The sequence below is a fragment of the Styela clava genome, chromosome 1, assembly GCF_964204865.1.
Source record: "Styela clava chromosome 1, kaStyClav1.hap1.2, whole genome shotgun sequence".
In the NCBI taxonomy this organism is placed as follows: domain Eukaryota; kingdom Metazoa; phylum Chordata; class Ascidiacea; order Stolidobranchia; family Styelidae; genus Styela; species Styela clava.
Window position 1 is genome coordinate 19,133,731 of NC_135250.1, and position 17,965 is coordinate 19,151,695.

General features: G+C 33.0%; 1 protein-coding gene across 2 annotated transcripts; it reads left to right on the plus strand.

Moving 5' to 3' along the window:
• Positions 1 to 755: 755 nt before the first annotated feature.
• On the plus strand, positions 756 to 17,621 carry LOC120338297 (mitogen-activated protein kinase kinase kinase 13-like). 2 transcript variants are annotated; one of them, XM_039406279.2, is made up of 17 exons: positions 756 to 1,036; positions 2,189 to 2,316; positions 3,018 to 3,200; positions 3,728 to 3,914; positions 4,329 to 4,520; positions 5,209 to 5,300; positions 6,060 to 6,126; positions 6,572 to 6,730; positions 7,132 to 7,240; positions 8,045 to 8,154; positions 8,700 to 8,816; positions 10,128 to 10,247; positions 10,760 to 10,887; positions 11,436 to 11,536; positions 12,026 to 12,563; positions 13,016 to 13,073; positions 13,957 to 17,621. In XM_039406279.2, exons 1-17 carry the CDS (start codon positions 915 to 917, stop codon positions 14,045 to 14,047), a joined length of 2,502 nt encoding a protein of 833 aa, XP_039262213.2. In that variant the 5' UTR covers positions 756 to 914; the 3' UTR covers positions 14,048 to 17,621. The 2 variants fall into 2 exon arrangements, with proteins under 2 accessions (XP_039262213.2, XP_039262221.2); XM_039406287.2 differs by having other exon boundaries at positions 2,189 to 2,310.
• The last annotated feature ends 344 nt before the right edge of the window (positions 17,622 to 17,965 follow it).

Consider the following 17,965-nt stretch of genomic DNA (forward strand, 5'->3'; position numbering starts at 1 on the left):
TGTGAAAAAATTTAACTTTTCAAATTGCAATAGATTTTCGCTATAATATTTTTTTTGCTACAGTATGTTTTTGAACTTAAAGTGAACATATAGATCATTTAGTTAATATTATGTTGTTGTCAGAATTCATTTTGTTGTTCTTGTTATGGAAAAATATATTTTCACATCACCTACTGGACCATTTGCTTTGAAATTTTCAGTGGTTACAACTTGTATTTTTATGGGATCCTTTTTTGTGTATGTGATTTGGTCTACTGTGATAGATTGAATATCCATACTACTTAATTTGGGCTTCCGCGTTCATATATTGGAACATCGCTCTCGTGTTTGATTTCATATATGGTATTGTTAAAGTGGGTATTTTTTCTCGGAAAGCTATACCGAGGAATCGAGACTCGTCATCGAAAATTTAGGGATAGGATAAAAATCGAATCCATGTAAGTAATCATACTTAGTTTCCTTAGCGGCGAGGAGTCTCATCGCATATAATCATCCCAACGGGATTCAAACTTGCGAACCCACGCAGGGTTGTCGGGGGTGTGGCGGCGAGAGTATTCCTAAGATAGTCATAAGGCTTAGCACGATTCGCCACACTGCCGAGCCATATTATATCGTGTCCATATATTATGCATTGCTCTCGTATTTTGGTTGGTACAACTATTACGGCAGGAACATAAACATATGAAACACAGTCCTTTTATTACCACCCTTTAAAAAGGGGTTAAAGTTTACAAAACAGCGTGAAACACGCAAAAATATTGCCAAATCACATGACGATCTGCAAACACCGGCATACTATTCTTCCTTCCAGCTGTTTGCGTTGTTTTGTATTACAATACGTATTAATGAAAGACTTTCCTGTATACGGTAAAGGATGGCAAGCGATTGTGTTGAAGAAGTGTGAATGAAGAAATATGGAACTTCGACTTCGACCAGAAAACAAGGATACAATGGATAATTTGGACCACAGCACAGTAATGAAAACTGCCAGTAGTCCGACTTCAGGGAGTGATTGTAATCTTGATTTTGGGCAGAGGTAAGTTAAGGCTATTTGTGCCATTGGGTCCGGTCAACTAAAACAATTTTATCACAATCAAACCTCATAAACAAGAAAGCTCAGAAATAACACCATGCACCATATTAGCATATCCATGATTCTGTGATTTAAGGTTTCACTTTTGTAGTTGATTACATTCTTAAATTACTCAGTTCACAGGTTCAGCAGATCAGTGTTTTATTTCGTCCATTTTGCCATTTCTGCATGGGTCTTGGTAGTGCATTAGTGAGAGAGTCAAAAAGGTACTAGAATTGACCAAAGCTATGTTGGATAGTTTTTTTTCCATATGTATATCCTGAGAGTGTAATATTACAGAACCTGTGTTATTAATTTATTTATTCATGTGCTTGCTTTGGGTAGTAACCGACTCAGATGACTGTTAATGGTCGTATCGTTACCACCCTGTCATCTACCGAAATCTAATTTTTCTCATTTTGCTATCATATATATATTGTACGTGTTTTCTGGTTTGACGAAACAATAAATTCTCTCTCTCTCCCTCTCCATGTGTTGGACCAGTTTATCACTTATTTGTCATTCGATTTCAGAATTTGTTATCCTTAAATAAAATTACTATACTGAAGTGCATTCATTGGATATGCATCTAGGGTATTATTGTCCAGTATGATTAATATATTATATTTCATGGCTGTTTATTGGTGATAAATCCAATTTTCTTCTTTTTTCACACTGTCAAATTCAGTAGGGCTCAATTTTCTGATTCCAAGATGTTCGACATTGGTTCCATTCTTCTCTCTATAATCATTTAAATCAATCGCAACGTGCGCCGGCCATCACATGACCGAAATGTGCTTATTGCAAAAAACTCTTGAATGCTGCCGTAAAATTTTTTTTTTTTTTGAGGAATCCAATGATGCAGATTGCATTTCCTCTTAGTTGCGCAGTTGATTTGTGGCAATAGGGAAGCCCAAAGGAGAGGTTTGCACTCACTGTTATAGTTGATGTTTGTAATGTGTTTTTTTTCTCAGAATCGGAGAATTGTGTTATAGTGTAATTGTCAAGTACCTATTTTCAGTTCATCCCCAATACAAATAATGTTATTTTTGCATGATTAGTTATATTGCCTTATAGAATTTTATAAGAAAGAATGTCTGCAAAATTCCTTTTCAGTCATCTATCCATAAGCCACCAGAAAGATGAAAGTGATGACAATGGTCTTCAAAATTCATCTTCCAGTAAGAAACATAGCCCCAGTTCAGCATATGATACTGAGCCATATGGGGGAGATGCAGGTACAGGTAATTCTTACTTATTTATTACCTGAATCGCTTTATTATGAATTATATTATGAACTGTTACTAGTCAATAGTCATATATTTATACTGTTCTTAAAAGATATGGAGTTTAATTGTTTTTAAGAAAAGCGATTACATTTGAAATCTGTGTCGACACTGTAGATCCAAATTAGCTTGTCAAATTTTAATGTATTGCAAGAATCATATTTTTAACAGTCGAAACTAAAAATGAACATTAGGTACTACCTGATTGGCCTGGTACACAATGACAGAAGATTTCAAATAGTTCCTTTTGTGCAAAGTGTGACACGTGGTACTTTGGTAGTACTGCAGTGACGTGATGTTTGAATAATTTGAATAATTCTTTTTTGAAATTTATTTTTATTGGCATTTGACATTTAATGATCAGACAAAAAATATGTTCAGACAAGTTCAACTTTTGATACAATGTTTATCTCCATCGTGCTGTATTATCAACTATATATTTATCTCAGTGCAAATTTACTTTTTAGTCTGGTTAATATATTTAAATACCAGTTGTGGAAGATACTTTTTCTACATATTATCACAGCATTTTTATCTCAGAATTTCATCAAATTTTATTAAAAGTTATAGTACTATTTGGAGAATCTTTATTTGAATGTAATATGGCTCGATTTTTGTAATTCTGAATCTAATAATTTGAAGCATTAAAACTTTTTCAGGTGTAATAACGAAAAGTCCACCCCTTCGTCATAAAAGGACAAATTTCAACAATTGTAACAGCAGAGCAATCGCTGGTGTTGCTGTTGCATCTTCGAGAAATGGATGGTTGTCAAATCGATTCTGGGGATGTTTGGAGCCACTATGGAAAATTTTGAGCAAACCAGCATTAGATGCATCAAAAGGTAGTGCCAATTTTATTATTCCACTTTCCGCCTTTCGTAAAGTGGAATAAATGCATTTAGATAAGTTGAATTGAGTTACTTAGGAATGATTTCTCTATATATTTATTAATTAATGGATTTAGAATAGTAGAAGATGTTATATCGCGAAATTTGGTTAATGGTTTCAAAACAGAAGGGTGAATGGTGAAAATATTTTATTTGAAAAAATCGCAAAAAATAGATACTTTTTGAGTTGGTTTATTAACCAAAGTTTGAAGCGATATTCACGAAAGTATTTCACTAAAAAGTTGGAGGAAATTAAAAATCGAAATTATGCTTTCTTCATTTTCTCAAAACTAATCTTTAAGTTTCTACCATTTGGGTCGAAACCCTCAAAATTGGCTTAACTCAGTGACATTTTTTTTCTTGTGTTGTAAAATTAGGATTTAAGTCCTGCAAATCTAAGTTGGTCAATGCATCATGTTCGCTAAGCAATACTATTAATATATAGAAATTTCCCTTAATTCTGATTTCTAACTTTTTTTCAGATACTTGGGAAATTCCATTTGAAAGTATTGAGGATTTAGAGTGGGTTGGAAGTGGGGCACAAGGGGCTGTTTTTCATGGGAAATATAACAACAAAAGTGTCGCAGTTAAGAAAGTCAAACATTTGGAAGAAACTTCAAAAATTGCAGAATTTCGCAAATTCAAACACGAAAATGTTGTTTCGTTCATGTGCGTTTTTTTTATCTGTGATGTTTATTAATAAAGGGTCATATTTTGTCTGCGTGAAATTTTTTGCACTAACTATCATTTATATTTGATGTGTTCAAACAAATTTCACTGTTATAAAAAAGCGGGAAAATTGCCTTTGGACACACTTCAAACAATCTCAATTTACAAATTAATCCTTTTATCACTTCAAAGTGAAATTTATAATGATTCTGTCATTGTAAGGTTGTAAGACAATTTTTGCAGTTATTTGCTTAATAATTAAGATCTGTCATATCACCTTACCTACAGAAATATCTGAGATCACAATTCACAACCCGCACATTGACAATGCTTTTGGAATTCAACTGCTGTAGTAGTGTTATGAACGTCTCATTGTTGAACCGAATTGTTTCAAACTTGCTTATTTTTTTACAGTGGAATCTGTAGTCAGCCGCCATGCTATTGTATCATAATGGAATATTGTACGCAAGGACAACTTTACGAGGTATTGAGAAGTCAACGTCAAATTCCACCGACTCTCATGCTGGATTGGTCAACTCATATTGCATGTGGCATGTCATATCTTCATCTTCATAAAGTCATTCACAGAGATTTGAAATCACCAAAGTACATTATGATATTGTTTTTCGTCTTTATTGAATTTTACCCAGCATGTTACAGTATAATGCATGCTTGATGTCTGCCATTTGGTGCCATTTGGTTTGAGATGAGAGATAGGACAAAGATGTCCAAAAGAGATCTGAATCGAATCATGATTCCAAATATTTCAATATGGTCAAATTATTATTTTAATCCTGGTTTATAAATTTATAATACTTCTATTTAAAATTTAGAATTTGAATCCACAAAATGGCATTGAATAATCCACAGGTGTGCACCCTTTATTACATAAGGGCCAGATCCAAATACCTCGGTATAGACTTCCTAGGGATTGCATGCATAAATATTTTCGTTATTGATCTTATGACATGCATTGTTCGCCTCACACAAGCTACCAGATTCAAGTAAACTGAAAACTTTTTTTCGCGGGCCTCACACCAATTAAAATTGGCACTTCTCAGTGGGCCGCAGGCTGCACACTTCTGGAATAAGCCGATACGCTTGAGTTAGAAATCATGATAATATGAATCATTATTAATGCTAATCATGATAACTAGTTAATGAAAAATTCAGATATTGGAATTACCTATTTTCTTAGCAATTTATCCATTTTTGCAGGAAACTGTTTGTTGTAAACTGTTATTAATATGTGTATTCTATTTTATTATTTTTTCAATGCTATAAAATATTTCAGTATTCTGATCACGGACAAAGATGTTTTAAAAATATCTGATTTTGGAACTTCAAAAAAATGGGAAGACCAAAGTACAAAAATGTCATTTGCTGGTAAGGTAGCTTATTATTTTATTAATTCCTTGCGTTATTACAATAACTAGTACTATGTTTTCTCTCTCTTGCCCTCATGGAGGCTTATCAATATAACACAGTCCGAGTGTTAAAGACATGGCTTTGGATAAACAGATAAATATTCTCTTAATGAATAGAATTGAAACTATAACATCAGTTCTGTGGTAAATGATGTTATACAAAGAGTTCTGGTTTGTCTGAGGAATTCGTTTTGACGGACAATCTTTGCTGCAATATTAAAAAAGCCCTTTGTTTTATCAATTATGCTAAATGATTATACAGTTTCAAACCCATATAGTATTCTATCAAAATTTATTATATTTTGATATAAAAGGATCTGTCGTTTTATTACCAAAAGTTAGGACGTAAAGTGATATTTCTGAATCCTGTGTCATAATAAATTACGATACTATGGAGCAAAAAGAAAAACACAAGACACATTTCTCATGACCATTGTTCAGCTTAGGAATATTTGACCAATGTGCTTGAAATGTACTATTTTACTTCTATTTTTAACTTTATCATCAGTAATGTAGAGAGAGTGGAACATGGTTAGCTTTCATTGAGGTAATATGCCTGCAGAAATTTTTTTTATATCCCGATTATCAAAGTGCCCAATTTCTAACCTTTTTTGGGTTATTTTCAATTACTACCTCACCCTATTGCTGTTCTGTTCATCAAAGTCTATGTTTTTACCAAATTTAGCTAAATAGTTATGTTATTCGCTAATCATTTCAGGCACTGTGGCTTGGATGGCTCCAGAAGTTATAAGGAATGAACCAGTTTCTGAGAAAGTTGACTTATGGTAAGTTGCAATAATCAATTACCATAATTAATTCAAGGGCTTTGTCTTATGCCAAGTTATATGAAATATATTTGCCCTTTAATGTAGACTGGGATCATATAGCCACACACATTCCTAACTAGTTGATTTCTTTTCTATTGGATAGCTGTTTTTCTGATCGTATTAATATGCACGAGAGATGTACCAATATCACTTTTTTCGCCAATACTGATTCGATCCCAACGAAAAACGCTGATACTGATATTCCGATACTTTGTATTTATCATCATCATCAACATATATACAATGTTCTCAAGTGTCAACTTAAAAAACAAGATATCTTAGTTCGGAGTGCATGCCTTAAGCATATTTTTTTTTATAAAAAATGAAATATTTTTATTCCTTCAAAACAAATGTTCAATAATCCACAACATGCAAATTAGTACAATATTCTGCTGTATTTCAGGTCATACGGGGTCATTTTATGGGAATTACTGACTGGTGAAATACCATATCTGGATGTTGATTCTTCAGCAATCATATGGGGAGTAGGCAGTGATTCAATGAGTCTACCAGTCCCTACCACGTGCCCAGAAGGTTTCAAACTTCTTCTACGACAATGCTGGTAAGTGGGAGGTTACTATTGTCATTGAAATTTTTGTCCTATTTCACTAAGTACGGTAATGTCTTTGCTAAAAACCAATTTCATTGTACGCTGCTAATAGAATTATTCTCCTGTTTTCTGAAATATTTGTGTTCGATTTGGTAGGCTATTCTGTTATTATGGATATCCAAGATTATGCCTGTGATAAATATTCACATGCCCAATATTATTTGGTAACCTGATGAGAGGCCGGGTTTGTCATTTGGCCATCTTGTCACCCTTCCTCTCCCACACGATGAATATGAAAATTCCGATCCTATTCGTTAGCTTTGCTTATTAGCTATTTTTCAGTTATCATATTTATAATTATATTTTTCAATTTCTAATTTTATATAAAGCATTTATTGATAAATATACTCCAGGAGTTCCAAATCTCAGAACAGACCATCTTTCAACCAAGTTCTAAGACATCTTGAAATCGCTGCTGCTGATCTACTTGCTTCTCCTCAACAATCGTTTTTTGCGTCTCAGGTACGATTCATGCCAGTCTTTTTACATCTATTTAGTCAGGGATGGTCAAAATTGGATAATAATATATTTGTTTCGAATGAATTTTATAATAATATTTTTGAGAATGAAATATATAATTCAGTGTTTCCAATCCTATGGGTCGTGACCCAAAACTGGGTCGCTTGAAAATCTTGTCAGGTCACCTGTTTTTCCGACAAAAATATTTTCTAGTAAACAGTAAATTTTATTGTATTGTTTATTTTATATTTGGTATTGTAGTGTTGCTCAATCGTAATATTATGTATGGGAAATGCCACAACGTAAATTTTTGACAGCATTTATTTTGGCTTAAATAAATAAACCCATGTCATAAATTTCAAAAACTTGCTGATGGCTAATAAGCGCAGCTTTCTCACTAGTGCACCTTTGAATTAATTACCGTTGAAATCAATATTTGATAGTATTTGTGGTTGCAAGATTTCACAAAATTTGTTTTATAAAAAAATTGGTTTGCTTGACAAACGGTTGGGAACCACTGATATAATTTATTCTAAATTGGGGCATGTTGGAAAGGCTCGAATAGAGGTCAATGTATATAAAATGAGTTGGAATGCAGAAATGTTAAGATAATCTTTCAGATTTTGAAGGGAGGCGTTTTTGTTTATACTTCTCAAAATGATCATTTTTCAAATGAAATTTTTCTAATTCCTACTTCATATCAGATTTTTGAAATATCTCAAATGGGTTAATTTCAAATTGATTCAAATATTTGATTTGTTTCGAATTTGAACTACAAGTAATATTTTCTTTTTTTATGATACACAGGTATCATGGAGAGAAGAAATTGCTTTGTATTTCAAGAAAATTCAGTGCGAAGGAACTCAGATCCATAAATTGAATGATGAGCTTATTAAACGGAGACAGGAAGAGTTACAGTACGTTGTAAATCGTAATATATTTTCTTAGTTTTTAATTGCAATGAACAGTTTTTATCAATAAACTCACTCTAGAAATTCTGAAATTTCTAATTGTCGAGTTAGATCGCAACAACTAGTAGGTCCAGCATGAGGCCGAAAAACGTTGGTTCTCAAAATTCTTGAGGTTCTAAAAAGCGTTTCAACTTTCAAGCTATGTAAAATTTGCATATGCACTGCACTCACTCAGAAACAAAGGACACTCATCGTGGAGAGAAGTTGCGCGGCAGCTACTGAACTACCAAGATGTGTAGAGACTATAAACCACCCTGTGTGTTAGTGAATACCGTTTGACTAGAGACTTGAATCATATAAATATGATCAGGAAAAAATCTTTGAGGTGGTTTATTCAAAATTATAGCATTGTGTGTGGAATCAGGATGAAAAGATATTCTCGAGTAAAATAGCGAATTTTATTAAAACATTTCAATTTTAATGAATTGGTAAATTTAAGTTACTGTTGATTTCAGATTTACTATTTTCTAATAAAATTTTTTTTGTTTCAGACATGCTCAAGATATCCGGGAGCATTACGAACAGAAATTGGAACATGCTAATAATTTATATCTTGAATTGAGTTCTTGCTTGCTGCAATTGGAACAAAGAGAAAAGCAATTGTCCAGGTAAGAAGTAGCAATTACTTTATTATTGGACACAAAGCGAAATTATGGATAACATATGCTAAAATAATTTAGTTGTAAAGAATTGCTGTTTTTTGCAAATATTTTCAAATTATCAGTACTTAAAAATGTTTGAAGCCGTAGAAAGGGTATTACTTTCGTTTTGTTTTTTCCAAATTATTTTTTTTTGAGTCATATGGAACCAAAAATGCTGCCCTTTCATTTTAATTGAAGGGAACACTTTTTATAAAATATGGGAACACTTTATTTCATCACACTTGTAATTGCATCCACTTATCTTTCCAACAAACTTGGTATTCATCCAAAAACTTACTATACTGGACTACTGGTACCAAATTGCGACATTCATGTCTATATAACTATGTCTTCCTCTTCTAATCAGTTAGATATATATAGATATTGAAATTAATTTTTATCAGCCAGAAATTGCAATATTACCAGAAATGTATCTTCTACATAGTATTATTAATTTATTCTTTGTTGTTTTGCTATTTCATAAAGTATTTGTGTTTATTTACTATCGTTGCTATGTTTTGACGTCATTTGCAATTCTTTCTCCACATCGCTCCATTTACTATCTGCATCAAGTTGATTAATTATTTACAACTTTTAAAATTTCTTATGAGACAAAGACACTAAAATATATCATATTATTAAGCATGGCACACTGGAAAATACCTTCAAAATATATAGATTATATTTGACACATGCTTGTTTTTTCTTCATGTTGAGTACTATTAGAAATATGAGAATTGTGCCCTTGGGACTTTTCGGTCATGTTTTCATATGCGTAATATCACCCATTGTTTGGAAATACCATTTACATGATTCATAAAACTACAATAAACTTGGAATTGAAAATGTACATGCAAAACAATATTTTGCTGCTGCAATTTCTTTTAATTCACTTTGTAATGGATAATTTGGATAGTAATTACTGAGTAGAATGGAATTTTTTTTATAATTGAATGAATAGTGGTCCTATGAGTCATTTTGGAAAATGTTTTGGGTTTAAAATTGCCCTTTTATCTACTATTAGACAAAAAATTGGAAATTATTAGTAATCAATAAATAGAAGTTTCTCCTAGAGGGCAAATACTTTTAATTTCTTATGGGCAAATTGTGGATATTAGGGCGCTTGAATATTCTTAATTTTTGAAAATCTCCATACTTGCATGTAGAAGATATGTGTCTGATATCATTACAAATTCTTCTATTGTTCATAGCATTTTCTGTTCAAGAGTTTCACTATGTTAAAATAGTATGAACAGATTTTTTTTATATTTCTTCCAGGCATGAAGACATGCTTTATCACAATGTAGATGGTAGATCATCACTACCCAGTGTACATAGTGGAAACCTAGGAAAACTTCTCAATGAACACTTGGGAAAATTGCAACCTGTCGCTCGAGAGTAAGATACAGTTGAATAACTTACATCTTATTATATTTCTATTTAGAGTCGAAGAATTTTCTAATATTTTTTTATTTGATATAGAGTTCAAACAGTTTGGCATGTTTTATTACGCATTTGACATGACATCCCAAATACAGACTTGCACTAACAGTAATCATCCATCTCTGTTGTTATGTCAAATATTTATTAAATGTTACCATGAATCAGGGGTGGGCAACAGGCAGCCGTGGGCCTCAACCCGGCCCGCCAAGTCATTTAGCATGGCCCTTGCCAACTCTCAGATTTTTGTTTCATGGGGTAAAAATACATACATATTGTTTTTTGCTCTTGTCGCTGCTTTTAATCTTTTGCCTGGGGCTTTTATTACTGCATGGCTAAACTGACAAACAGACAAAAAATATTGCACACCCCTTCCCTAAATCATTCAATCCTACCTAATTCACTACCCTACATTAATTCAATTTTCTGACTATTCACAATTCACATTTTTTTCTTAATGTAAATTTCAGAGAAAAAACTGTCAAACATTTTGACATGGACATGAAAAATTCACCGTCAACTTCACAGATGTCATCGAATGGTCGGCGTTCACATAAAAGGCAAGGGAGCCGTGGTAGCACTACAAGAATACTTGCTGGTATGCCATTGCTTCATTCATTGGAAATTTGATAAATTTATCCAAAATTTGGAAATTTCAGAATGCGAAAAAATTCAAAATGATTATATCAGATGAACAGCATTACAGTTTTTTTGTGAAATTTGCCTCTTTTATAAAATAACATACTTTCTAATTTTTCTTCTAGTTAGGGTTCCCTAGACCAGGGATTCTTAACCATTATTCTTTCCCTGTACAAGTTTTCACAGTGATATTTGCTCCCAAAGCTTTATCTCCCAAAGTATCTATAGCTAAATCATGGGGCATGGGAAAATGAATTTTGGAATATAAATGTCTAAAATTGATTTTGTTTGGTTCTCATATCTCTAGTCTAGTTGAAGCACTTGTTAAAGCTAAAACTGAATTTCTTGCTTGCAAAATATATCCCAGCGGCAGGTTGAATTTCACAGCTTCCAGGGTCTATATATCTGCTCTATGTCGGTTGGCTATATAACCAACTTCAGACATCTAGATGAGACATACAAAAATGTGGAATAGGGCTTTTATATATCTTTTTATAATTCTTTTAGAATTGAGAAGGGCAGATAGGATGAAAGGCATCAGTAACAACAACAACAATAAAAAAGAAACTGTTATTTTATCAAGTTATGATCTTGCTCATCCATCTATAGTAAGTTATGAATGTTAACACTCAATTTTACACCATCCTCTAATATACATAATTGTATGAAGTTATACTGGATATTTGAAAGCATATTTTTACATCCGATGTTGTTATGCTAAGCCAAGAAAGCCTGAGTGCAATGGAGGTATGGATCCTTTTGTAAAATTGAAGTTGTGACAAAAATCACCTCTCTGAAATTAATTGATGGATCAATCAATTTCAAATTTAGTATTTAAAGATGGACCCTTTTACTAGAAGGCCATTGTACTCTGATTCCATTTCTGCTGTTTGTAGTACTCTCAAGTTCTGCTTTTAATAAATTGGTATGGGCTGTTTCAAATGGATTGATTTTATATTAAAACTCCTAATTTACCACAAAATTGACGAAGAAATTCGATAAAAATGAAATTTTTTAAATTTTTTTATTTTATTTTCAAATCAAATTAGTTTTTACTATCGACATCTTGTTTGTAAATGAAAAATTTAATTCTTCAGGTTTCTATACAACGAGACAATACTTCCCCATCAGCTTTATGTATTGGCTGTGACGGCAGAAACTCATTGACATCAGAATGTATTGAAAGATCGGTAAAATCATCCCCTCGTTCGAGTATGGGTAAATCGTCAAAAATATGTAACAGCAGCACATTTCCCACTCAACAAACTCATCGGAAATACTCAAGTGATACTTCAGACTCCTCCGATCCTCAAAGTTTTCGAAGAAGTCGAAGTTGTCGTTTTCCGAGAAATCGAAGATGCAATTCGATCTCGTATCAAGGTTCACCACGATCTCGCTCCGTACAATTTGAAGTTCGATGTCAGACGTCCCAATCGTTGTGTAGTTTGTCTCAGGCAAGACGTTCCTCAGATAATTTCAGATGTCTGTCAAAACTGTCGGAAAAACATTCGAACAGTCTAAACGAAGTGTGTGATCATAGTGAAAATAGTGGTATGAACAATGGTCACGAGCATAATGTTCTACAAAGAAATGTTGGAAGTTGTAGCGTTCCTTCTAAATTATCACTACAATCAGGTTAGCACAATCAGAAAATTTTGTTATTAGACGGGGGTGGAACTTTGTTCTAAAATAGGATAGGACTTTTCAATTAATTAATATACCAATCATTCTCAAGTCTCAACTTCCTAGTACTCATAGATATTCGAATTCACTGGAAGTTTATTACATAGGAATCCAATATTTCACCAAAATTTTTCTGTTTCATTTTAATTAAAGAGTGACACTTTATACCCCACGCTTGTCTGCCAAACTCGTACACAAAGTCCGTATCAGTACCAATGCTCAACCTTGATGTCTGTATTTTTGAGCATTTTCTCTTGCTTCGTTATGGTATGTTTTAGTTATGAATTTTTTAAATAGGGGGAGGTAAAAAAAAACAGAGATATCAAATATGTCGATCGGACCATTTAATATAGACATTTCTGGGTGTCACATGGTTTTTGTATGTTTTGATTTTTTATTCTTAGTGCCACCATCCATGACTTTAACCAAACTGAAAGCCATTGTTCCACTTCAAGACGAAAGGTATGTAGTCAGGGATGTTCTAAGTTAGTGTTTTTATTAACCTGGATTCCATCGAACCCATGGGGTTGTACAGTGATTTTTCATACCCTCCTTCGCCCTGGGAACGCCACTGGTTAAAATACATGTCCTATACAAATTCATATTTAATCGATTGAAGACAGTTGCATTTTATATATAACCTTGCAGAAAATACGCTCGCTTTATATAAAGTTCAAGTTTTGTCTGTTCAAGGCGATGGGGCTCAACGAAAGCCTGTAGAACAGTGGTCAGCAACCTACGGCCTGCGGAGTAATATAATCCGGCCCGCGACGCTTCACTGAATTATAGTAACAAAACAGCTGTTTTGACGATTATATTCTTTACGTAACAGAATTTATTGCGAGACGCATGTGGACTCAAATTATATTATAATCTAACGAGTATAAAATTCACAATTACTCGTTTAGTAAGCCAATAATTCAATTATAATTAGACAAATGGCAACAAAGCGCAGAAAAGTTGATGCTAAGTGCAAAGGGTTCAATGGTGCCGAAAATATTCAAATGGAATTTTTGAGATTCAATGCATTGTATCACTGCTTGATTTTTATTATAAAAAGTATCATCCGTTCGGTTTTCAACTTTCTAAAAATATGTGCGACCCGCCAATGACTTGCAACCCTTGTTTTGGCCCGCGGGCGACAAAAGGTTGCCGACCCCTGCTGTAGAATGACTTTAAGAACTACTGTCCTAAGTTAAAAAAAAGTTTTCAAACACATTTAAAATTTGTTTTATTCAATAAATTCTATATTTTTGGGATATTTTCATTGAAAAAAGTGATTCTCAATTTTTTGTTATATCCTCCATTTTGATATATTAATTTTTACAAAATATCTTTTTATCAGCGGAAGAGATTATTCTGATGCTTATTCATCAAATGAAAATAATACAAGTGACAGATCAGATTCCCCGGAAACAAAGAGAATACAAATGTAGCGTAACAAGGTATAGTGTTATCAGTTTGCCTTTGATCTTGGAATTCACATTTGAAACCTGGATTCACAGAAGACATAACTTGGTAACATATTATTTTTCTGAAGACAAAATTATCATTGAGCATTGATGTGGTATTTACCTGAAAATCATGTACCCATTAATTTAACTTTGGTTTTACTATATAGCAGGGGTGTGCACTGTGCAGTCTTTAATACAAAAGTGCCCTGTGTGAAACCGCGGGCCACAGTTTTATTTAACATATGATTTCTAGTAGTGGCCGATATAAAAATTTTGATTATCGATCTTATGATGTGCAATGTCCCCCTCGTACAAGCTAGCTGTTAGGAAATTGTAACATCTAAGACAAAGGGATTGGAATTACTCGCACATACCAGATTAAACTGAATTGAAAACTTGTTTTGCTGGCCGCACACCATTTAAAATTGGCACCTCCTCGCAGGCTGCACGATTTGTTCTTGTGGCCGCATTTGGCCTGCGGGCCGCAGGTTGCACACCCCTGTTTTAGAGTATTCTTACACTAACTATGTTTTTATATTTTATATCTGTTTTATCATTGAATGCCATAAAAAATAACATCTTTTAAGCACACTTCTTCAAAGCAATTGGTTATGTCAGTTGTTCTCAAACTTTCATGGTCTGTGGCCCACTTTCAAAGACTCAACACATGTGGCCCCTTACAATAAAAACCTAGTTTTGATTTTAACACATTTCTATCAGTTATTTTATGTACCATATTTAATAATAAAAATCAATTTACCACATCGTGTCTTTGTTTGTTGCCCCAAGTGTACCATCCTGGGGCCCCCAGGGGTTCCAAGGGCCCAGTTTAAGCAACCCGAATTTATGTGATAGTTTTTGCTCGGAATGGCTACTCCTTCATCTATAGGCTCATTTGTTCTCTCACATTGTGATTTTTATAGTGTTTTTCAATAATTATTTTTGAAATATTATAAAGAGATAATAATGAGGTGTGTAGTTTTTATCAATGTTATCATTTTATCAATGATTTTGTTCAATATTATTTTTGATTCCACTGCCTATCATTTATTAGTTTGTGAAATAATTTTTATTATAACTATTTGTGAATAGTTCTAATTTTCATTGTAACTTTTTGGTATTTTTTGAAGTATTTTATGATACGTGATCGTTATTAATTATTATAATTACCTTTGAAATTTAATATCGTATTGACATGCTTTGAATCTCACATCAATTGGTATTTGCTAATGTGCAATTCTGCACTAAAATGATATGTAGACTCAGGGGCTCATGGCATTAAATCAGGGGTGTGCGCTGTGCAACATTTTTTATCGGTTGGCCTTATAACCAACTTCAGACATCTAGCCGGGCCACATAAAAAATTTAGTTTTTCCCTGCCAGGAAGGCAAGAGAAACGAATGCGAATATTGATTAGTCTTGCAGTGATTAATGCATCGAGCAAAACAGCGAAGGATTTATCTCAGCGACACGAGAAAAAAAACATTGCATATTTTTTACCCACGTGGGCGACTTTTTAAACATAAAGTGTCAGATTATAATTTTGTGCTTGATGAAGAAAAATCGGAGTGTTGACATGGGCCACAGTAAATGGTGTGGCCCGCAGGCCGCCTGTTGCACACCCCCACACTTGGGTGTGATATCAATCTCATATATTTCCGGAGTGTGTGCATGTGATATTGCTTTGAGAAAATTTCTAAAAAAATACGCCAATTCTACAAAGTCGGAATACTAATTCTCAAGGATTTTGCTGAATAGTGGTATAATATACATAAATTGTTTACTTTCAAATTTCACTTCATTGTGTATTTATAAATGATATTACTGTTGTTGCACTAAGCGATATGTTTGTTTTTTTGAATGCTTCAAGATTTTCCAGATATAGTGTTTGAATCGGTACGCAATTGGTTATAAAAAGCATTTGATATACATATAATCTATACTTTTAAACATAAGCTTTCTCAGATAAAAGTTTCCTAAAAGTTGCGTTAGGTTCAAATACCAATATTCAAAAAGCCATTGTATGACAATTAACGAGAGACTCCAATAACTTATAATTGAACTGACATGAAAAGATGTCATGAATTTAAAAAAAATATTAGTACAGCATATTTGTTGACAGATCGAGTTAGGAATAACTGGTTAAGAAACTCAGGCAATCAGTTTATGCTGTATTATCTGTAATAGAAGTAAAGCCATATTTCCTAAAGAAATTCTTTTCATCCATACCTGGCAGGGTTTCAGAGAATCTTTATTTGTATTATAATGCTCTATTTCAGGTAATACTTATCCATGTAAAATTTTCAGGATTGTCATGTATTGATTTCTGTACCTTGCTATTCTGTTCTATAGTTCTTTGCATATTTTGCTTAATCGTACTTGATTTTTGTGTTCGTAATTAAGAAATCATCTTGCGATCTGCCTCATTCTTATTCGAGTATTATTCTTCGCTGACATTGATTGAAGTTTATCAATTTTCAGCAATACTTCAATCCGGGTTATTTTTAAATTGTACTGATGTATTTTTAGATGAATTTATCCCTCCTGTCAGCACTCAGTTTCATTGTGAATTTGAAGTTATTCATTGTGATTAGTATTATCACTGTCTTCTTAAATTCTTACTGTTTATTTCAACAGTATTTTTCTGCTTTTTTATCCTTATATTTTAGGTGTTGGAAATTGTAATCTCTGTGATTGGTGAATTCATAAATTTTGAAATAATGTTTAGATCAGCACTCTTACCCAGTTGCTAAGTATACTGTAGTTGCTTGCTGGCGATAGTTATTGAGAAATAAAGAATGAGAGACATTGACAGTAAATGGTCAACTACTGGGACTAGTTATTACAGAAAAAATCCTTTGATCTTCAACAGATAAAATTCCCTGGGTAAATTTAACTCTCGTGCTGTACTTCATCTGTTATGGTGCACATTTAGTAAATGGAAAGCATATGTATTAAAAGTGCCATGGATTTGTAGACAATATATTCTGATTGCCAAAACTAAATTTAATCGTAATCTCAACAAATTCCTCGAGATATTCTTTAGCTAAAACATCAAACTTTGGTTTTAGTTTGGTTGTGGCAGCATCAGGCGGCTGGATTGATTAACCCAATAGGCCTGATTTGGCTCGGGGGCTGTACTTTGCCCATGTCAGCTCTAAGTATGTTCAAATGACCTTGGTACTGTTGTGGGGTCGTCCTTTATTTACCCATACTTGTACTACATTTGGATTAGAACTGGGTAGCTACCCTTATCAACATTAATTAGTAACAGGGCAGAGAGCCATAGTAGGATGTCCCAATACCTGTACACTTTTGATTAATCATGATATGCTTGATCTGTGCTTTTAGTACCCTGCTGCTTATATGTGCATATTCGAGGTAAATATTTTACAGATGGGGCAGATTCTAATTTAATAATATTTTCATATGATAAGAAATTTGCTTTTTTGATTATAAATCTTTTTGTTTTCCTTCGTTATTATTATTTTCGTCATTGTGAACTATCATTGTTTAATTGATCTTGAAAGTTTAATAAAAAAACATGTGAATCACACACTTCGTAAAAACATCAGGTACAGGTAAATTCTAGTAAGCTATGCGGAATAGAAAAAATACATGTTGGCATATGTACAATTATTTTCGATGCAATAATGGGACAATGCTGAATGATTCATTGACCGGTGCCATATCACAATATTTAGGCATTTTTTTTCTTTTTGATTATATTGATTTATGTTGTCTTTTTTAAAATGTGCATATCCATTCAAAACAGCATATTATCTGTCTTTTTTCTATACAAAGTATTCATATGTTTCACTCTGAACAAGAATCTGCACAAACAGTATTGCTAGACAAGGAGCTACTAAAGTTTGAAGGAATTCTGAATCTTTCCGGTTC